This window comes from Melanerpes formicivorus, unplaced genomic scaffold, assembly GCF_026170545.1.
Source record: "Melanerpes formicivorus ecotype bairdi unplaced genomic scaffold, bMelFor1.0.p_v2 SCAF_1, whole genome shotgun sequence".
NCBI classification, from domain to species: Eukaryota; Metazoa; Chordata; class Aves; order Piciformes; family Picidae; genus Melanerpes; species Melanerpes formicivorus.
The window spans coordinates 29,601,463-29,624,742 of record NW_027142353.1 but is presented as its reverse complement, the minus strand read 5'-3'; the positions used below and the strand labels follow the sequence as shown (position 1 = coordinate 29,624,742).

General features: G+C 46.2%; 1 protein-coding gene across 2 annotated transcripts in view; it reads right to left on the bottom strand.

The window, feature by feature from the left end:
* Nucleotides 1-22,407, bottom strand: part of LONRF2 (LON peptidase N-terminal domain and ring finger 2) — a 38,119-nt gene extending 15,712 nt beyond the window's left edge. For both annotated transcript variants that reach the window (XR_010987360.1, XM_068138511.1), the window contains exons 1-3: nucleotides 21,466-22,407; nucleotides 4,350-4,468; nucleotides 615-737 (exon numbers count right to left, since the gene is read on the bottom strand). Coding sequence is in view for 1 of the 2 variants with exons in the window: in XM_068138511.1 (XP_067994612.1) it covers nucleotides 615-737; nucleotides 4,350-4,468; nucleotides 21,466-22,222 (999 nt within the window). In the remaining variant the exon portion in view is untranslated. The remainder of the gene's footprint in view (nucleotides 1-614; nucleotides 738-4,349; nucleotides 4,469-21,465) is intronic.
* Nucleotides 22,408-23,280: the final 873 nt, after the last annotated feature.

Genomic DNA, 23,280 nt, shown 5'->3' with positions numbered 1-23,280 from the left:
TTCCCATTCTGCACCCAGTTTCTTTATCCTCAAGCAGATTTAGCTAAAAGCTGTGTAGAGCCTGTTCTTTTTCTCACCAGTCCTCAACAAACACCTGGCCAAATCTCTCTTTCTTTTTATAAAAAGCTGCCTGTATGGAAGGTCCTGAAGAACCTGACCATGGCTGGCTAGCATTAAGTACATGTCACTTCCAATAAGAGACAAACTGATACAGAAACTGCAGGATTTTTCCAAGACAGGACAGCACACAGCTCTCCCTTCTCAACTCTCTGCCACTTCCCACTAAAAAGTGGTTTTCTGATGGGCACTGAAATTTGCAGCCTTGAGCCTAGGAAATCCAGCCAATATATCACAAGTGTATCCTACAAACAGCAGCAGCCAAACCTACAGATTTGCAGAGGAATCCACAAATATGCAATCCCTCTGGCTGAAGCATCAACCAAACTAAACAGGCACCTTGCACAGCACAGTATTAATAAGGTTTATTAGAGAATCTACTGAATCAAGTTACCCTTTGGCTGTTTAATGTCACCTGGAACAACATGAATTGTATGTGGCTGCAGAAGTAAGAACAGCTTTATGGCCAAGAAGTGGCCAATAAATATATTTTATACCTTTTGGGCTTCTTTCTTCATCGAGCTCCATTCAGGATTTAAGGCAACACAATAGAGAAACTCCTTCAATGCTTCCTCAGTCCTTTCCAATCCAGAAAGAGCTTTTGCTTTCACATAATGGCCCTGTTCACACAAAGGAAAGATACAAATCTAGAGATCATTTCTGAAGTGGGAGCAAGGCAAACTTGGAAATTCACACCATTCTGCAGATGAAGATATTTTGGGTAACAACCTCTCTGATACGTGTGACTGAAGGAAAAGTTAGGCCTCTTGTGGTAGTTTAAGGCTGTGCCTAGAAAATTTTCCACAGTTCTTGAACAGAAAGTAGTAGAATGTAAATAGAAAAATAATGATGAGGTCTAAATAATCCCATTGGTCTGAAATCAAACATAAAGTTAGTTTTGTATACTAACTCGTTCTCTTTTTGGCTTCCTTCGCTCTAGCAGATACTAGCTGGCTTTTGCTTAGCTGCTGCTGACCTTGGCTGTGTTGCTTTGTTGTAGTTAAGTACTAACAGCAACTCTGCTCTTTCTCACCTGGTGTACAGAGGGAGGGAAGGGAGCAGAGAGGTGGAAGCTGTTGGTAGTCTCCTGGTTTTGTCCAGGGGGTTCTTGTGTTGTTTATAAATTGTAAATATATGTATATAGTGTCTAATTTGTACATATTAATTGCATTTCATATTTTAGATTGCAGTCTTGCTTGTAAATACAGCTTTGTTTGCTTTCTTCTGAGCTAGTCATGGGAGGAGGTGGGGGTGGAATTTTCAACCCACCATACCCTTTTTCTGAAAGATCATCTCCTGGGAACCCACTGCTGCATCATTCCCTGCCAAAGTCCCCACTCTTTCCTCAAGGGGGATTCTGATGTAGAATGAGATGCAGGTCTCTCCAGGGACCGAGACTACTACGTATCCTATCGGGCTCAACACACCACAGAATTGTTTCACACACCAGGGCAAACTTCATAGAATGATTTGGTTTGGAGAGAACCTTGAAGATCATCTAGTTCCAACTCCCACCCCTGCCACAGGCAAGAACACCTTCCATTAGACTAGACTGGTCATGGCCTTATCCAATCTGGCCTTGAATACCTCCAGGAAGCAGGCATCCACAAACGCCCCGGATAGCCTGTTCCAGTGTCTCCCCACCCTTACTGTAAAGAATTTCTTTCTAATATCTAGTCTAAGTCTACCTTCCTTAAGTTTAAATCCATTCCCTCTCATCCCATCACAAGCCCTTGAAAAAAAGCCCCTCCCCAACTTAACAGTAACAAAGCTGCAAGGGAAAGCCAGCAGCAAGGGGCAGGCTGGAAATAACAGCTGAGGAAGCAAAATATTTTAGGCTCAGGATCCTTCCACTTCTGAGTGCCTTACCAGGACAGAGGTGATTTTTTTCACCAATTTGGCCAGAGAAGAAAAACACTATGAAATTAGGGCAATTTACCAATCCTTAACATTCTAGCCCATCCTACCTCTCCTATATCCTAGAGAAACACATCCATAGCCATGGATGGGGGTTAGCTTAGGGACAAGTCCTACTTTGTTATTCGCAGCAAGAGAAAAATGCCTCACCTTTGACTTTCCCTGGAGATATTGATTTGTAATTAAAATCTGACTACAGAAGTTACTTCCTCAACAACAAAAAGTGTGGATTTAAACATTTGCCTCTTGCTAATGAGCAAATGTATTTATTATAAAGTGTGCTGTGCAAGTCCATCTCTGATCCATATGACTATCTCCAGGCTATGCTGAAAGTACAGTTTCACTAGTCTAAGAGATTGGTTAGATAAGTAGATACACTTTTCTATTTTTCAGATGAATACCAAAAGATCTGGTATCACATAATCTTCCTGTGCATGCACCTCCCTCACTCTCTCAGTATAGCCTGTCAAGCTGACACTCGTTAAGATTTTTAACTGTCTGCTGTCAGATAAAAAGGAGGCTTAAAACACAAGCAGGTAATGGCCACCGCATAGGACAGGTTAACAAGAATCCAACGGAGAAGCACAAGGATGATTAAGGGACTTGAGCACTTCCCCTATGAAGAGAGACTGAGAGACCTGGGGCTGGTTAGTCTCGAGAAGACTGAGAGGATCTCATCAATGTGTATAAATATCTGAAGGGTGGGTGTCAAGTGGAGGGGACCAATCTCTGTTTGCTGGTATGCACTAATAAGAAGAAACAACAGGTACAAGCTTCAGCATAGAAGATCTCACCTCAACATGAGGAGAAACTTCTTCACAATGAGGGTGACGGAACACTGGAACAGGTTGAGGAGTCTCCTTCTCTGGAGACTTTCAAAACCCACCTGGATGCATTCCTGTGCAAATTACCCTAAGTGATCCTGCTTTGGCAGAGGGGTGGGACCTGATGGATCTCTGAAGGTTGCTTCCAACCTCTAATGTACTGTGATACTGTGACCACAGGATGTTAGGGGCTGGAAGGGACATCTGGAGATCTTTGAGTCCAACCCCCTTGCCAGAGCAGGGCCATACCATCGAGCATGACATGTCGCTTGGTGACCTGAACAAGAGGTCTTAGCCCACATCAGTCTCTCAAGGTGAGATACGTTTTCCTTTTCCTGAATGCAGTAAAGAGAGGCCTAATCCTGACCTTCTTAACATTTGCACAGCCTCTGTAAAACCTTTTGAGAGAGGTCCAATATGCCCAACAGCACTGTGGCTTACTCCACTCAAGAAGTTTGGCCTTACTGCCTTCAAATAAGAAAGGTTTTAATGGGTGACAAGGCAGATAGCTTTCAGAGACAAATATGTAACTTGTCAGAAACTAGATGCTTCTGACAGCACCTCTCTGTTTGCCCCACATCTTCCCCAGCTGGAACTAGAGAGCTAGCCTCCCATACTGAGGCAAGCCAAGAAATTCATACATCTCATCAGTCTTCACAGGAAAACCAAGGTCTGTCTAAAATCCTTCCCCAATTCCCTGTGCTACCTCTTCTCCAGGTAGTACCTCCGGGGGCTTTATCTGGTCAAACCTGTGCTGCAGTTTTGCCACTGATGAGTGAGGGACTGACTAGAGGCGTAATCCTAGGTGGGGCAAGCTGTCAGACACCCAGTCTAGCCTTAGGCAATCAGCATTAACAACAGGCACCACATGCTTCTTCCAATTTTCCCTCATGACATCTCTGATACTTGCTTCAGACTGCTTGTGAACCAGTGCTTCTTGTAACAATATCTTCAGTTATGGGGAAAAAAAAAAAAAAGGCAAAAAATAAATCCAAGCCCCCTCTATGAATCACAATGATGCAGGAAGGAATCACAGAAATGAAGTCTTAAGTATTAAAAGGATAATAAATAAATAATGCACTACTGCCTGAGGTGTTCCTCAGAAAGGCACACTGGCTAGCACGCCATCAAAGCCACCCACTTCTTGGGAACACACCATCCCAGAGACTTTGAGCCATCCCTGGTCACCACAACCTCACAGGCCCTATTTTGCTGCCAGGCTGCAGCACTGGCCCTAGCAGATCAATGAGCATCAGCACAAAACCGTATTACAAGTCACCCGCCACTGAAATCCCACTGGCTGGAGACACATTAAGGACCTTCCAGACTTGTCCTGTGAGTAATATAGCATTTAGCAGACATTTCCAGCCCTGTTAATGTCTCAATGTTCTCCCAGCAACACCCTCAGCAGCAGTGTCCCCAGCATAGAGAGAAGCCACCCCAAGAATAGAGAGTTTTCATTTGTATCTTTATAGCATGCAAGCACTGTACCGCAGGCCAGTTGGGTTTGTTTCGGCAGAGGACATCCGCATCATGAAGAGCTTGCTGGTAGTTCTTCATCAATGTACAGAGCTCTGCTCGCTGTGCTATTAGTGAACACTTGCAAGGAGCTGGAAAAGAAAAGCAGTTGCAAGAAACTCCATTAAAAGATTAAAAGCATTAGGATGTGTTAAATACAGTAACCTAGTTTCCAGCCAGAGTAGCTTTAAAAGCACTGTTGCACAATGGTTACATACATACTGTCCTGTAATAAGAAAAGGCATTTTCTTCCTTCTTTCTTAAAAGGTATTGCCCTCACCCCTATGTTTTATCCAGCAGAACAGATTTCATACTCACACACAGCATGTCACTTGCTCTCTCTCTCACCTTGCCTACAGAGCACTATTAGTAAAAAAGAAAAAAGCTCTAAGAATTTTTCCCCACAGTGTGGCTTTAGTTGAAAGGAATAACAAAATCAGGACTTCAGCTAAAACAACTCCTGTGAAACAATCATTAAGAAATATGCATACAGCCTTTGAATTTCATATTTACTTCTCCACCTTTGGCCTCCTCCAGGGAGGCAAACCTCTCATGATCATACACATTGCCTCAATATCCACACATTCATGAATTGTTCTGGTTGAATAGATTATGAACACTTCACCAATTATTTTGTCCTTTTCTAAAGTCTCTGTAACACATTTTAAGATTGCTGTATCTTCCTCCAGCACAAAATTCCTTAGAACCACACAAAAACTTTGGCTGATCCATATTCAGCTTGCCCAGGACCGCGACACCCAGGTCTTTTCTACAGTGCTGCTTTGTGGCAGAGCCAGTCCTACTGCACAGGGTTATTCTGTTCCAGGTGCACTTCCCTTTGCTGAAGCACAAAAGATTGGTCAGCCCAGGCCCAGGATGTTAGTCTGAACAGGAGCCCTAATCTCCAGAACATCAACTGCTTCTTCCTCCCCACAGTCTGGTGTCACTGTCTCCTGACAGTGCACTCTGCTCAATCATAGAGGATTTTAATAAGGTGCTGAACTGTCACCCACACTACCAGCACCTGAGCAACACCACTAATGCAGACCTCAAGCCCTTAGCCATCACCCCATGTGTCTGATGATCCAGGGAATTCTCCACCCTTCCCACCTCTGCCTCCCTATTTTGACCAGGAGGATGCTGCCACATCAGCAGCCCTTCAAAAACACAGTAAGCCCCAAACAACACCCTGCCTTTGCCTGGTAAAGCAGTTATCTCATCTGAGGAGGTGAGATTGAGGTGTGATTTGCTCATACAACCTTTATATGCTTGGATGGTGGCAGCTAAATGCAGTAACCCATACAGAATCATGAGCTGGTTAAAGCTGTCATAACAGAGATTAAACTTTAAAAAGGCTGCAGTGTGCTGAGAGACATCACTGCCTTATTTCTACAAATTTTAAACAGCTCCAAGCTAACTTCCTCAAGACTGCTGCTGCAAGTGTCATCTCCTGCATGTACCCACACAGGGCTCTTGTCTTCATGCCTCTCCTGCCCTCTCTGCTCTGGCTTCACTGTCTACACCTTGCTTCAGCATAAGCATCCTAAACCTGTTCTCAGTAAGAGCACATTTCTCATACAAAGCCTGGGAACACATGTACATGAATACAGATGCACAGAAGAGGAGGCTGAGGGGAGGCCTTATCGCTCTCTACAACTACCCGAAGGGAGGTTGGAGCTAAGAGGATGCCAGCCTCTTCTCTTTGATGACAAGTGACAGGACTAGAGGAAATGGTTACAAGCTGCACACACCACAGGAGGTTTAGGCAGGGTATTAGGAAATACTTCTTCACTGATAGAGTTATCAAACATTGGAATGGTCTGTCCAGAGCAATCGAGAAGTCACCATCCCTGAGGGTGTTCAAGTGGTGTGTGGACCTGGTGCTTAGAGACATGGTTTAGTGTTGACCCTTCAGTACTGGGTTAAAGGTTGAGCTGGATGATCTTCAGGGTCTCCTCCAACCAGATAGATTCTGTGAATAAGCACATAATTGCTGCAGGTGCTACCACTCATTAAGTTCAAGCACCCACCAGAAGGGATGACCCAGGATCACACCTCCCCCCCCCTTCCTTGAGCTGGCACTAGTTCTGATGCAGAAAACCAGGCTCATGTGGTTGCACAGAGAACCAGAGCAAGGAATCAATTGTCTGAAAGCTAATCCAATAAAAACAAGCAAATAAAAAGGTCTAAGAGGATCAGTTTCCCCTCAAGTGTTTCGCTGTACAGCCACGCTAACACAAGTGCCAGGACATGGGATGAGAAAGAAAGCAGCAGCAAAGACTGATGCCAGATACACTAACTGCAGAATGACATACTGGGGGTGATGCTGCCCCACTGGTCCCGACTGTGACAGACTGCTAGTGTGATCCATAGTTCTAAATGGCAATTCTTAAAAAGAAAGCTAGTTAAATGGAATTGAAAACAATTAACTTAAGATCTTCAAAATCCAAATCCAGCTTTTTTTTTTTTTTTTTTTTTTTTTTAGTAGCTGCTTAAATATGAAATTATTTGAGCCTCAGCAGCCAGGGAGAGTGCTGGGTGAGGTGGTGGGGTTTTTGTTTGGTTTTTTACACCCCTGGAGAAAAGAAGCAGTGGGAGATTAGTGGGAAGACAAGGCAGCTTCCTGTTTCTGTTCACTACTGCACATTTCATGCTTTTCACATAGTTCAGACTCATTGGCTCTTTTTCAGGATCTTGTCTCCACCTGTAAAATTTTAAGCAAAAAAAGTCACCATAGAACACAATGGTGTGGCAAAGGCTGTAAGTTCTCCCGAAACAAAAGTCAAAGGCTCTCACAACATGAAGGGGAAATGACCTACTGAAAAAAGCAACCCCAAGGCAAAACAGAAAAAGCTATGTGTATTCACGACTTGTACCTCTTGTTCATTGAGTCTCAGTCAGAAAGTCTAAGGTGTGGCCCATTCTAATGAGTAACTGGCAAAGAATGTTTAGATGGGGGGAAGGGGGGGGTGTAAGAAAAGGGCAAATGACAGCTTTACTAAAGAGCAGTATTTGAGACTATAGTATAACAAGCATTCCACAGGAAGATGACTTAGCAAGACAATGGCAAATCACTCCTCCTGTAATGAATTTCTTTCTAACATCCAGCCTAAACCTCCCCTGATGCAGCTTGAGATTGTGTCCTCTTGTTCTGCTGCTGGTTGCCTGGGAGAAGAGACCAGCCCCCACCTGGCTGCAACCTCCCTTCAGGTATTTGTAGACAGCAATAAGGTCTCCTCTGAGCCTCCTCTTCTCCAGGCTAAGCAACCCCAGCTCCCTCAGCCCCTCCTCATAGGGTTTGTGCTCCAGACCCCTTCACCAGCTTTGCCCAGAGAGGTGGTGGAGTCACCATCACTGGAGGTGTTTAAGGAGAGACTGGATGGGGCTCTTGGTGCCATGGTTTAGCTGATTAGATGGTGTTGGGTGATAGGTCGGACTTGATCTAGAAGGTCTTTTCCAACCTGGTTAATTCTATTCTAAGATGCCATTGCTGCAGTGGTGCCCAGCTGCCTCCATTCAAACTAATCTAACTCAGAGACATGGCAGCCCAGCCCAAATGCTCACAAGGTCTATGCCCAACCTGTAGTCCCATTGTTCCCAGCCTCCTGCTGCTGGTAGGACCATCCCAGGATGGCACAGCTAGACACGCTGAAACCTCATACTGCGTATCTTAGTGGAACCCCGGCATCAGCTTGCTGACTCCAACTTAAGGCGCCTGTGGAAGTGAATATCCAACTACAGCCTAAACCACAATATTTCTGTGAGTACTGGTATGTTATATTGTTCACCAACACAGGTGCCATGGTGAAAAAACAATCACAGAAGGTAAATGAAGAGAGCTTGAGGACAGAAAGTTGTGAACGCTGCTATACTGCGATAACTGGCAAGTTCATTTTAAAACAAACCAGTGGCTGTTGTATGACTCCGTCTCCCCCCAATAACAAACATTGTTTCTTCTGGAGGTTAAAGAAAAAAAAAAATTAGAATTTGACTAAATTGCTTATTTTAGACCTAATGTAAAAAAAGTATAGAAAATTTTGTTGTTTCTACAATACCAGCAGATGGCATTTCCTGATTAAAACTCTTGTGGGAGCCTGCAGCTGCACAGCAAAATTTCTGTCCTGTCCGCATCAGGGAACCAGCTGCTGAGGCTCCCAGAATTTGTGGCTTCAGGCAGCTGGGACAGAGATTTCCTCAGAGCTGCAGGTCCTGAGAGCCTTCCTATGCAGCTCCTTCCCTCCAGCCATAATCACATAGCACCACACAAATACCAGCCAAAGCAGTGCCCAGAGGGGAAGGCTTGGAATCTCTACACCACCTGGATTGAGGGGCCTGGTGGTTCCCTACCTCCTGGGCTATCCTTGGGCCCACCAAGTATTGCCTACCCTGAGTGTGGTTGTGAGCCTCATTGTCTCAAATTCTTTACCTTTCCACTCATACCACCTTTGCACTTCTCTGTAGATGTTTGTCAGATTGAGGTTTTACTGATGCAGAAGTTAACATCCAAAATTCATCTTGCAGATATGCCCACGCATTCAACCTTTAAAAATAAATAAATAAGCCCAAACAACTTAGAATCACAGATGGTCTGGGCCAGAAGGGAACCTCCAAGGGTTATCTAGTCCAACCTCTCCACAGTCAGCACGAACATCCTCAACTAGACCAGGCTGAACTTGTGCTGCTTCCCAAAAATCACTAAGTACCAGGACAGCAATTAGAGCAGTTAAGAGGATTCACCATACTGATCACAGATGGTAAAACTTTTACTGTAGCTACCATCTAGAGTTCTTCCAGGAACTCAGCATAGAGAGACCAAATTTGAAGTTGCTAGAACTATTTCTTATTGGACACTTCTTCCTTGAAAAGCATGTTTTATTAAAAATAGGTTCCTATCCTACAGATGTTTTCTGAGTGCCTGAACAGAACCAAAGCAGCGTGATCATCACAAAAACACCTGTCAGCCTCCCTTGGATGAGTCAGTCCGCACAGCACTTTAGGGGAAATTTTCCCCACATTTTAAAGGAAGTACTGCCCCTACAAAGAAATTTGGCTTGTTTTGTTACATTATGCATTCAATTCTGAACAGTTCAGTAGTGGAAGTCTTTTCAAAAGCTTGAAAAATAAAATATTTATTTCAATAATAAATTAGCACAGTTTGGAAATTGACTGAATAGCAAGCTACTTTTTCTCCTGCAGACTTCATGCAAATACGACAAGTTCACACACAAAAACCGGATTCACAGGGGTTGTTTGGTTGGGGGTGGAAGGGTGTAGAAGGAGCACACTTAATAGAATAATTAACAGAAGCAGTAAGGAGTTCAGGCTTCATTCCACAGCAAAGATGAAAACCAGAGTCAGTTCCTGAAACTGATTAAGAGGGACAATGAAAATGACAGATGTCATGGTTTAACCCCAGCTGACAACTAAGCACCACACAGTTGCTCACTCACTCCCTCTGTCAACAGGATGGGGAGAAGCAAAAGAGTGTAAGTAGAAAAAAACCAAACAAACTTGTGAGTTGAAATAAGGACAGCTTCATAGGTAAAGTAAAAGCCTTGCACAAGTGAAACATGAATTCGCTTCTTCCCATCATCAGGCAGCCATTAGAAGCAGAAAATGCCCTGACTTTATGAGCACTGCTCAGCAATATGGAAAACATCCCTACGTTTTGAGCACAAATCCAAAACACAGCTACATATTAGCTACTGTGTTGATAACTGATTCTATCCTAACCAAAACCTGCATCACGGTGTATAGTTGCAATCAGCAAGCCCAAGCGTCCTCAGTTACCAGACCACTTTAACTGGATTCATAATGGGATTTAAAAACAAAAAACTAAAACAACAACAAAATAAAATCTGAAAGTCACAGCTTTTCCTCCCTACATTTACATGACAGGCAGTTTTCAGAAGAAGTAACCTTAGACACCAGAGGAGTTATGCAAGAAGTTTTAGCGCACAAAGGATGCAAGGAAAAAGATGACTCTTCCTCCATAAGCCCACTCTTGCAACAAAGCACTCCTCCACTATGACAACCAAGCAAGCACCTGCTAACAGTACTCCGCAGACAAATGCAGCAACTGTTTCCACCAGTTGATCAATGCTGGCAGACATAACAGCAAAGTTCAGCAGCTCTTGAAATAAGCTGCAGTAAGAAGGAGGGTAGGGCACCACCAGTCTTCTGCTCACAGCCTGGATCACCTTGAGTACTGTGTCCAGTTCTGGGTCCCTCAGTTTAAGAAGGACATCGAAACACTTGAGTGTGTCCAGAGAAGGGCAACAAGGCTGGGGAAAGGCCTTGAGCACAAGCCCTATGAGGAGAGGCTGAGGGAGCTGGGATTGTTTAGCCTGGAGAAGAGGAGGCTCAGGGGTGACCTCATTGCCCTCTACAACTACCTGAAGGGTGGTTGTAGCCAGGAAGGGGTTGGCCTCTTCTCCCAGGCAACCAGCACCAGAACTAGGGGACACAGTCTCAAGCTGCACCAGGGGAGGTTTAGACTCGAGGTGAGGAGAAAGTTCTTCACCGAGCGAGTCATTCGTCATTGGAATGGGCTGCCCAGGGAGGTGGTTGAGTCATCGACCCTGGAGGCGTTCAAGAGGAGATTGGACGTGGCACTTGGTGCCATGGTCTAGTCATGGGGTCTGTGTTGATAGGTTGGACTCGATGATCCTCGAGGTCCTTTCCAACCTAAGTGATACTGTGATACTGTGTGGATCACCAGGCAAGCAGCTGGTTTGTGCTCTTTTCTCACCCACATTCACACTGCCTGCCGCCAGGGTAGTAAAATGCATCACCTCCCCTGACAGAATCTGCCATCAACCTCTATTTGGTTTATTTTATCTTCATGCAAATATTAAGTGGTTTATTTTGGTTTTCATCCTTCAGAAATGTCTATTGCCAAAGTCTTCTCTTCTATCACCTCCACTAAGAAGATGATTCAGGCAACACCTCAAAGCCCCAGTATCGCTTGCACTGAGCAGCTAGAGGTGATCCACGCCTGACTACACAGAATCGAAGTACAAATCATACCAAGATGAAAAGAATTTGAAAAAAAAAAGGAGGAGAAAGAAAGAAAAATAAGAGGCAGATAGGCAGAGAAGACCTATTTAAACTAGAGAGGACAAACTGCAGCCACCACTTCACTAGCAGAATTGAAGCTGCAGTGCTTCCCCTTGCCTTCCCACCCAAATATAAAGAACCTTCACCTACTTGCCGCTTTGCCGTGCAGCAAGCTTAACTAGGTGCTCTCTGATCTGGGGGACATCAAGAAATTCCATTGTATTATTCACTTTGAAGAAACACACATTGGCAACACATCAGATGGATTATTCTTAAGAACATACAATTTTAAGATTGAAGTTAACTTCTGTCTGCACCTCAGTATTTTGCTGTTCAAAAGCACTGACTTAAGAACACAGGTTTTTACATCCTACATGTTTAGGATTTTCAGCAGTTTTAGTTCAGATTCACCAAGTTCTGAGCTAGGAAGCTCCTATGCTGGAGCTGCTATCTGTTATAAACCTGGACTGTCATCACTGCTAAGCACAGGTAATCACTACTCCCCTCATCACTCCAGAGAAACACTGGAAGTTATATACTACCTGAAGTAAGAGCTGTAACAAAAAAGGTGAAGCTAACTTTGTGCCTTTGCTTTTGTTTTCACCTCTAGCCTCATGAGGCAGAGGTACAACACTTGGTCTCATGCCAAGACCAATTACGGTAACCTACAGTTTAGTTTGCATTTCCACAATTGCAGAGCCAGCGATAACCACCTTTACAAATCCACTGAGTAATGAATTGCAAAAGTCCTTGATTCAAGAACAGCCCAGCATAGAGCTAAATGTAATTAGATCGTATCCAAATCCTAATCTTTCAATACTTTGTATATGCACGCTACCCTTTCCAAATAAAATATCATGAATCCTCCCCATATTTTCAGTTCCCACTCTACCCTTTGGACACTTGGGCACTGCTTCAGGTGACATACACTGAAGTCCACTCATGGCTGCTTGGTATCAGTATAATAAAACTACTGAGTACACAAACGTGACTCATTTTCAATGCTTACTAAGTTTCCCAGCATTTAGTTCAGGGTTTGGGTAAGGTTTCTTACCAAAGCCTCAGTCAGAGCTGAAGTATGCTCTCAAACAGCAGGTACAGTGACTGTCCCAAATCAGGGTGCCTACAGACTGAAGTAGGAACATATAACAGGCAAGCTTCAAAAAACAAAGCGAACCACCCCATGAGGTCAGCCCCTTGCCTGATCTTCACAGCACCCTCCTAAGAAATGTGCAGAGATGTGCCAGGTGCACATGAACCTGTGATTGCAAAGAGACTCCAAGGACTCCCTTGACAGCCAGGTGGGGCCAGACAAGCAGGTCTGCCATAATCATAGTTAAACAGAATCATTTTTACAGTCAAATATTCTACCACAGTATAATTTGACAAGCGATAACCTAGCTATCATATTTGTCATGAGTACCCAAACTACGCTCATACCAGTTACTGTTTGCATCTCTGTAACTTTCTCTTTTTCCAGTTAAAGCTCATTTCAGCTCAGAGTTTCTGACTCTGAACAATGCAAGAAGGATCTGTTTCTCAGTTATTACTTCACTACTGTCCTCAAATACTTAATGTGTTTATAAAAGAGAGGAGTGGTGCAGTATCCTACTAATTTTAAGATGAAGTGCAAGTCAGTTCTATAAATGTCATCTTCCAAAAGCAAAAGGCATCCTGTTATACTTCAGAAGAAAAGAAAAAGAATATGCTGTTTGAAGAGACTTCAAAAATTCTTCACTTTCTTATACATAGGTAGAGTTTGTTCCCTAGGACTGCTAAAGTAGTTCAATTATTTATAGGAAGTTACATCTGGGTTACATACATGCAGGGGTATGGGGAAGTGTCACCCTATCTCAAGGAGTACATAATGAAGTTACATGTGCAATGCTAACTAGCTAAATATCTGTCTACTGTACAGCACGATGCCTTCTCCCCTTCATACCCATGATGGATAAGCCTTTTGTCCACCACTGCCCTCATACTGCAGCTATATACAACCCCCACTTTCAGGTGACCCTCTCCAGAACTTCCAGAGATCCGACTACAGGATCTAAGCTTTCCACTGCAAGCTCTTTACAGATCAGGAGTAATACACACTTCTGTTCCAAAGCACTTGACACATTTCCAGTGGTGTCATATATGAAGTATTTACTACTATTTTCAAGTACTACTTCACTAAAAAAGGGAGGGGGGTGAGGGACAGAAATCTGCAAACGATTTTAAGTTTAAAAATAAAACTCAGACTACTGCCAACAGTCTCTAGCCTTGACTCCTACTTCTACACATTTTTCTAGCCCTGTAAAACAGAACAAACAGGTTTTGAAGACATGCTGCAGGCAGATTTCAAGAGGTACTTTTACAGAGTTGCTTTTTTAGCACAAATCCTGCAAAGCAGCAAGCATCCACAATATTTTGTGGCATGTAATTTCAGAAAGACTACTTCTCATTCTCCACTGGAAAGTCATGCTTTCCTTCAGGAGCTACAAAATTAAATATTCTTTTGTTAAATTATTAAAATGAATGAACCATTTGCTGTTCCAGGAGCCATGACAGCTTTTCGTTTTTTTAATGGTTGGTACAACATCAAAGACTTACATCTTTACTACTGGAAAACAGAACGCACTCTCAAGACCCCATGAGGAAGAAAGATTGGGTCACTCATTTTCACCACACCACAAAAAGACAACTGACCTTATCTTTCAGTGACAACGTTCTAGAAATAAAGTACAAAAGAAGAGAGTATTAAAGCGTATGCAACACACACAATTCACACATAGGTGTATGTGGATGCCCTCTGGCAGTTTTCTTTAAACACGACTTCTGTACAAGTCCATCGCTAATGAGCACAAGTCCTTAAAAAACAGCAGCAGGAGGACAATGAGGGTATGGTGATTCCAAGCAGGTGAATCCCCTGCACACTACCTGTAACACTCCAGTGAGCACAACTGGGGAACAGGGACCACCACTGACACTGTCCTAAGAGGCTCCATCTGCTTGTGAACAGACACATTTTGGCCTGAGACCTCATCTTTCCACACCTGATGCTCCCTTTACAGCTCTTTTCTATTGCCTCCTGGCCTGCCCACCCTCTTAATTCAATTCTTATGGAAGGAGAATTTGGAAGGTGCCAAGTAAGTTCCCACAAATTGCTTGACCACAAAATAAACTAACGCTGAGTAGTAACATTAGGCTTTCTTTTGGATCAGGCCGGTTTATGGTGAGAAAACTCTCTCTGCAAGGTCTGGCTAAAAGAGGCAGATCCTCATCCTCCCATCAAAGCTCAAGCAAGTTTTTACATTTTGTTTTAGCAATGCTCCAAACATCACCCTGTGGGTTGGTGGTCAGCACATGGTTCTCCACACCAGCAGATGTGAGATGGAAAACCTCCAGCACCCAGACAGCAGTATTTTCCTGCAAGCATACTAGCTCTCATACTATGTCAAGTTCAATACAAACTCACCTCCTCTCTTTGGCCTTTTCCACACCATTCCTGCCCACTGGAAACAGATCCATGCAGACAGCTTGGGAAGAAAAGCCCCCCACTTTGCACATGTATGCATCTTTAACTCCACTGTATAAAGTTCCTTTTGAGCTTACCTCCTGCAAGCTTTTTCTGAACCCCTTGGGGAGGACTTAAAATACTTACGCAGCTCCATGTATCAGCTATAACCCACTCCCATGGGAAACCTGTTTCTGCTCAGAAACAGCCCATCACACCAGAAGTAAACACAACCACTTCAAGGAATCACTGCAGCTTTTACTGTTCTCCAGGGACAGTTATGCTCCTCAGGCTTTGCTGATTCCAAAGGGGGACTGCAGCAATGGGTCATTACAGGCAGATGCAAACGTGTCTTACGCAGAAACAAACTATCCTGACATGCCAGTGTCGATACACAATGTGTGCCACTATGTTAGGAGTCAGCCAAGACTGCACTCTGCATAGCAGACAAGTGAGCACCTGCTTCACTATGCCACAGGAGTTGGGGCATAGCCATTCCTCCCCACCTGAAAAAGCTTATTTTGAGTCAGGGTTAGGTGGATGCATCAGGTGCACGGCCCTTTCCCAGCTGCAGAACTTACAGAATGCCCAAGACCTACAGGTGCTGACACAGCTCAGGAACCAGAACCACTACAAAAACAGCAAGAGGAGCCAGAGGACTGCACCACTGGGCTTTTTATCTGAGCAGGCATCTTCAGGCTTATTTACAAGAAAGGTATGGGACACTAACAGGCTGTCTCAGTAGAATAATAGCATTGTGGGAAAGGATCTCTAAGATGGAGTCCAAATGTCAGCCTAACACCACCATGGTCATTAAACAATGTCCCTGAGTGCCATTCTCTACATGTTTTTTGAGTACTCCAGGCATTGTGACTTCACCACCTCTCTGGGCAGCCTAATCCAACACCTGACTGCTCTTCCAGAGAAGAGATTTTCCTAATATCCAGTCTAAAGCTCCCTGCCACATTTTCAGGCCATTTCCTCTCATCCTATTGCTCGTAATTTTGGAGAAGAGACCAGCACCCACCTCACTATGACTTCCTTTCAGGTAGTTGTAGGGGGGAAAAAAAAAAAAAAAAGAAAAGTTATACCCCCTCAGCCTCGTCTTCTCCAGACTAAATCACAGTTCCCTCAGAAGACTTGTTTTCTAGACCCTTCACCAGTTTTTGTTCTCTTCTCTGGACCCACTCCAGCACTTCAACATCTTTCTTGTAGTGATGTGCTCAAAACTGAACACAGATTTGAGGTGCAGCCTCACCAGTGCCAAGTACAGGGGCACAACCACTTCCCTACTCCTGCAGGCCACACTATTGCTGGACATCAGGATGGTGTTTACCTTCTTGAACACCTGAACACACTGCTGGCTCATGTTCAGATGGCTGTCAACCACCACACCCAGGTCCTTTTCTGTTGGGCAGCTTTCTGCCCCAAGCTTGTAGCACTGCATGGGATTGTTGTGGCATAAGTGCAGGACCCAGCACTTGGCCTTATTAAACCTTATACAACTTACCTCACACAAAGGAGGGCACAGAGGGATGTCCACTGGAGACATGAGCCACTGTCACCCAAACCCTTTAACATTCCACACATGTGTCTGCTTACAAGTGAGCCCTCACTCCAAGGAATGGTCAGTTTTCTTCTGAGCTGTACAGCCTATAATTTCAAACCCAGAAGAGTAGCATGACATGTACAATATGCTCCTACTTTACATGCATAAGACTATTTTTCTGATAAATACTGCTCCCAAAGAGTGACTTTGTTGTTGTACTCCAACCCGTCATGACACACTCTTTGTGAGTATAAAGTTACACACTGTAGTTGTGAAAAGCCCTATACAGACTTAACCACATTGGAAAAGACCTTTGAGATCGAGTCCAACTTAACACCCAACACTATCTAATCAACTAAACCATGGCACTAAGTGCCTCATCAAGTCTTAAACACTTGCAGTGATAGTGACTCCACCACCTCCCTGGGTAGCCCATTCCAATAGCCAATCACTCTTTCTGTGAAGAACTTCTTCCTAACATCCAGCCTAAACCTCCCCTGGTGCAGCCTGAGACTGCGTCCTCTTGTTCTGCTGCTGGTTGCCTGGGAGAAGAGACCAACCCCCTCCTGGCTACAACCTTCCTTCATGTAGTTGTAGACAGCAATAGGTTTCCCCTGAGCCTCCTCTTCTCCAGGCTAAACAATCCCAGCTCCCTCAGCCTCTCCTCATAGGGCTGTGCTCCAAACCCCTCACCAGCCTTGTTGCCCTTTTCTGGACACCTTCAAGTGTCTCAATATCCTTCTTAAATTGAGGGGCCCAGAACTGGACACAGTACTCAAGGTGCGGCCTAACCAGTGCAGTGTACAGGGGCAGAATGACCTCCCTGCTCCTGCTGGCCACACTGTTCTTAATGCAGGCCAGGATGCCATTGGCCCTCTTGGCCACCTGGGCACACTGCAGGCTCATGTTCAGCCTACTGTCAACCAGCACCCCCAAGTCCCTCTCTGCCTGGATGCTCTCCAGCCACTCTGTCCTCAGTCTGTAGTGCTGCACGGGGTTGTTGTGGCCAATGTGTAGAAACCCGGCACCTAGATGTGTTAAATCTCATGCCGCTGGACTCCACCCATCTGTCCAGCCTGGCAAGGTCTCTCTGCAGAGACTTCCTACCCTCAAAAAGATCAACACCTGCCCCCAGCCTGGTGTCATCTGCAAATTTACTGGTGATGGACTCAATGCCCTCATCCAGATCATCAATAAAGATATAGAACAGGATGGGCCCCAACACTGATCCCTGGAGGACACCACTAGTGACTGGCTGCCAGCTGGATGTGGCACCATTCACCACTACTCTCTGGGCCTGGCCCTCCAGCAAGTTCTTCACCCAGCTCAGAGTGCTGCTGTCCAAGCCGTTGGCTGCCAGCTTTGCCACGAGTTTGCTATGAGGGATGGTGTCAGAGGCCTTGCTGAAGTCCAGGTAGACTACATCCACAGCCTTCCCCACATCCACCAGGCGGGTCACCTATACAATCTTTCTCATGAAGCAACAGCCACCAGTTCCTCTGTAACTGGGAACTGCTTTCTAGAAAGAAAAAACAACAAACCAACCCATGCACTCTCCCAAAAAGCACATCTTCAAAATACTTATGTTAATTTGTCACTGAAATCTAGCTCTCTTAGTTTAAGCCTGGATACAGAGAAACAACTGCATGCCTCCCAGACACAGTCCCTCCAGTGACCATCTCCAGAGAACAACATGTGAGAGGAAAATGGTACAGAAAGTACCCACTGCACAAAAAAGACCCAAACTAAAGATTAAAAACACCACCCATCCTCAACCAACAACAAACACCCCCCCCCTAAAAAAGCCCAACCAAACCTGCATATAATATATATTTCAGTTTAACTGACGTAAGAGTTCACATAATCTGAAGACCAGTTAGAAGTGATGGCAGAGAGAAAGCCTACCTCTGATACCCCAGCTCTCTGAATTTAATCTGTGTGAGGAATAACCCTGAGAGCAAAATTTGGACAGTACTTGACATTATGATAGCTCGAACAGCAAAAAAAGCTTGGCACAAAGGGCAATCTGCTGCAAACAAATGCTTGCTTTCAAGCAGCTTGACATGTGCTTGCTTTGAAGCTGTGGTAATCAGATACCTTGCAATAATGAGGGATCTATTCCAATATCTATGGCAACAAAAAAGCCAGCAACTTTGTTTAAAAATAGCAGAGATCACCAAGCTATGAGCATCTCAAGAGGACTAGAATAATCAAAGATTAGAGCTGATTTTCTTAAAAATAAAAAACCCACACACAACCACACTCCATAGCAAAGTCTATCAGAGCAAACACAGGAGCAGCGTCAGCATTGTAGAACCAATAGTTAGGCGCAAAAGATGGAGATACTTGCTAAGGGTAAGTTTTTGCAAGAATAACTAGTTCAACTGGAAAATGTTGACAACCTGAAGGAATGCAGACCTCTTCTGAGAGCTGAAATTAGAAGCTGATATTCTATTAGGCCACTGGAAAAAAGTGTACTGGCTACATGACAGGAGCCTTTTATAGTTTAGGCTTCAAGCACCTTGAGAACTAAAACACAAATCAGAAGACAGAAAGCTGCAACCAGAAGTGACAGGACTGGAAAACTTGCTTTAGTTATTACGTCACACAAAGCCGCTTGTTACAGACAGAGCAGAAAAGTACTCAACAAGGAACACCAGTAAAAATTCCTCTGATCTGCACATCCTGCCAAGAAGCCTGGAGTTTTAGCTAACCTTACACAGTAATTGTATAATCAATGTGTTCACATACCTTCAGTCTCTAAAAAGAAATCAAAGGGATACTCAAACCCTTGACAATTAATAGTAATACAGAGATATCTGGAGGTAAAAAAAAAAGGAGTTATGGTCTTACACATAAGAATTCTTAAATACCTGCTTTTCAAGTTGCTCCTATGCTAATGCTTAAAAAGTACTCAGCTATTTTTTTTCTTCCTATTTACTATGATACTTGGCTTGAAAGCAAGTAAGCAACTCCAGCAAGCCAAGAGTCAGTACCTGACGAGCATGTAGTAAGAACTTCAGAACATGAGGCTCAGACACCAGTTCAACCTGTGAGAAACTACATGTTACTCTGTGGTTTCAGGATTTCAAAAACTAACAAGATACCATACCTGCTACTATTTTTAATTAGATTTTTTAAAGTAAGTTTTATTAAGCCTTTTTAGAGTCACTGACAGAATCAGGAGTTTCCAAAAAGATTCCCAGAGTTCTTGGGAAATCACAGAAGACTGAAAGGACACTGTAAGGGAGGTTTATTTTAAGACCATAACACAGCAACCACAGCTGGACAGGGACAGGAGTGGTAAGGACAGGCTGTGCAAGAACACTAGCAAGACAATAAGCACGATACAGGCTTCCCTCTCCTTCCACCCCCTGCAGACAGCAAGAAACAAGTAACAGTGAAGGAACAGGTCTCTAAAAAACACATGAAGGACTTTCATTGACAAGATACTATTTCTCCCATCAGTGAGACTCTGAATCCTATACATTACTACTCTACTACTGAAAACTTGCTGTATCTACCACTGACCTACATTGAGCTTCTCCCCTCTGCTTCACCTTCTTTCTTGGGCTCTCCGTCCTGCCCTACTTTAATAAGGATTATTTCAACTAAATCATGTAATAGTTTTACAAGCAGACTCGGTTAGGACTGAAAACTTGTCACATCTATCTAGAAAAATGGAATAAATAGCACAAGTAATGGTTTCCACTGCCAGCATCAACTGAGAGGCAACTGTATGCTGTGCTATCCCATACTCGCCTAGTATGTAACTGCAGCAAAAACTGAAAGCGAATCAGGGACTACCATTAACAGTGGGTCTTCCTCCACTGCAGCCAGAAAAAGACAAAAAACCCACACAGCCGTTTATCCAAAGTAGTGAAACTAGGTTCAAGAAAAGCTATGTTACTCAATTTAGGGAAGAAGCTCTTCCACAGAATAGAACCAGTTTTCTACGTTTGTCTTCCGGAGAACTTCACCCACTGGATTACATCCATGCTAAGACAACCGAGCCTTTCTCCCTCAGTTAAACCGGACATCTATCCCGCTCAGACTGGTGTAGTAGCAGACCCCTGGGGATTTGCTGAGATCCCGGCTCTATGCCTCTCTCCAGGCATTTCAGACACTAATGGAGTTGTACCACCCCCACCGCTTGCAGAGCAAACAAGCACGCACGCAGACAAGCATTACTATAAGGCTACAACTGAGCGAGCAGGATCCACCTACTACTCGGCACAGAGACTGAAAACAACCTAGCTCAGACAAACTAAAGCTGCCAGCGGTTTGGCAGAGGAGGAAGACAGACGGTGTCATTTTTATTTAAAGCCAGACTCTTCAGAAGATATTTTGCACACAGAAATACTGCATGCCTATAAAGAGATTACACTCAAAACACGGACATGCGATCTTCACAAGTCGAAATGCAGATTTATCTTGAATATTACACACAGTGCAAGATAAAAAGTTCCCTGAGCCTGTATGTGTATTTATATTTCATTAAGTGTTCTCAAAGGCTGTGTTTTGCTGAAGATTCGACTACGTGTAGCTGAATGAATCCGATCCACACACTTAATTCCTTCCACGATGCCGGGTTCGTGTTTAACACGGCCACTGCTGCGTATCCATTACTAAAAGATGGTTTCCCCACAAATAGGAAAACGGGTTTTCCAGAAATACTGCATAATGAGTCATCGACTGCAGGCAGCTTAAACGCCAGGCACCTTCTGAGCAAGGACAAAAATAACAGAGGAACGAAAATAGCCATTCACTTGGCGGGGGGGCGGGGGAACGCACTGGGAGGATTCATTCTCAAACCTTCCTCCAGGTGCCCTCTCCCACCACTCACGACAGATCCCTCCCCGCCCAACTGCTGAAGGGAAAGGGAGCAGCCCAGGGGCCAGCAGGCAGTGCTACCCCCACCTCGCCCCCTCCTCCTCCTTCGCCACCGCCCCCTCCGGCCTTCCCCCGCCGTCGCCGCTCACCCATTTCCAGGGCCTGGTTGTACTTCTCCAGGGCGGCCGGCAGCTCCTGGCGCTCCCGCAGCGCGTCGCCCTCGGCGCGGAGCCGCTGCGCCCGACTCTCGGCACCGAACCACTTGTGCAGCAGGTTGCCCAGCACCACGTTGACCCGCGGGCGAGCAGCTGCTGATGGCGACGAGGCGGCGGCAGGAGTCGTCTCGGCAGAGCGGCGCGCTCGGTGGCAGCGGCCGCAGTCGCCGGGCTCGGCACAACGGCGGCAGTGGGTGTGCCCGCAGTGCAGGGTCACCGGCTCGCACAACAGCCGCCGGCACAGAGGGCAGGCGAAAAGCTCGGGCGGGCGGCAGCAAGCCGGGTCGCCCAGATCCTCGCCCTCCGCCCCGCCGCCTCCAGTTCCGCCGCTCCCCCAGGGTGGGAGGCGAAGCTCTTTGTCACGGATGCTGAGGGCGAAGCTCTCGGCGAGTTCCCGCAGCTCCTCGGGCCGCAGCCGCCCCAGCCGCGCCGCCGCGCCGTAGGCGTCCAGCGCCTCGGCCATGCGGCCGGCCCTCGCCAGGGCGTCGGCGCGGCGGAGGCACAGGCCCCGCTCGGGCTGCGGCAGCCCCGCCAGCTCCGAGCCGTAGATCTCGGCCGCCAGCTCGAAGTTGCCGCCGCGGAAGGCCTCCTCCGCCACCTGCAGCATCTCGGTGCAGGGTCCCCCCGCCGCGGTAGCGGACCCGGTCCCAGCGGCGGGGGGCAGCGCGCAGGGCCCCGGGCCCAGCTCCATGCCCGCACGGCGCCGCCGGCCACGGGTTGCCCTACTCCATGCCGGGCCCGCGGCGCTGCCGACTCCGGCTTCTTCCTGGGAGGGGAGGGGACGGCGACGGAAGAGAGGGAGAGAGGGGGCGGGTCACATCGCTGCAGCAGGGGGGCGGCTCCCGGGTAGCAAGAGGATGGGGAGGGGGGAGGGGAGGGGGCGCGGATGTGGGAGAGGGAGAGAGAGGGAGGGAGGAGGAGGATAGTGGGCGACGCACGGCACGCGCCGCCCCGGCGGGTCCCTCTCCTGTTTTATGTAAGGGGCTGCCGGTTGTGTAAGCCTTCTCAACCGCCCTCCCCCAGGGCGGCGGCACGGAGGGAGCGCAACTTCCCTGCCTCCGGGCCCGCCCGGCGGCTGCCGCCAGGTGCCGGTGTCGCACGTGCCTGCCCGCTACCGCCGCCGTCCCGCCCGCCTGCACTCCCGGCCGGGCCACCGGCGGAGGCTGCCTGCATCTGCGGGATTGAAGGGGGGTTTCCGCTGTGCGACTCTTGTTGGGCTCAGCCTCTTCCTTCCCGTTTCCTAGTGCCCGGCATTAACCGCTTGCTCGCCGCGGTTGCCCACCCCTCACTGCTTCTCTCCCGCCGGGCGCGGTCGCTGCTGCTGCTGGCGCTACAGCCGAGACCCCCTCGGCGCTAGGCTCCTTGCTTCAGCGCTGCCCGGTTGCCGGGCGCGGCACCCCCGCACAACACTGCACGGGGTGCATCGGGAGTGTGTTATAGGTTATTATTTGGTTGTATTTCTCTGTCCTCGAGAAACCAAAACACGCGCGCTCTCTTAAATAATAATAATAAAAATAAATCCTAAAGTTAACAACTCTTAGGAAAAAACAAAAACCTTTTCTGTGAGTGGCAGCCTTGCCAGCTCAGCGTGGGATCCGCGAGTCGTGCTGAGTGCTGGCTTGTGCATCAGCAGCAGCAATAAAGATAATGCAGCTGGAAGTTAGTTAATCATGCGTGAGTCAGAAAGGAATCCAACTTGCTCCGCAGGAATAGCAGGAGGGGAAAAAAAAAAAAAAATAGGCAACTTTT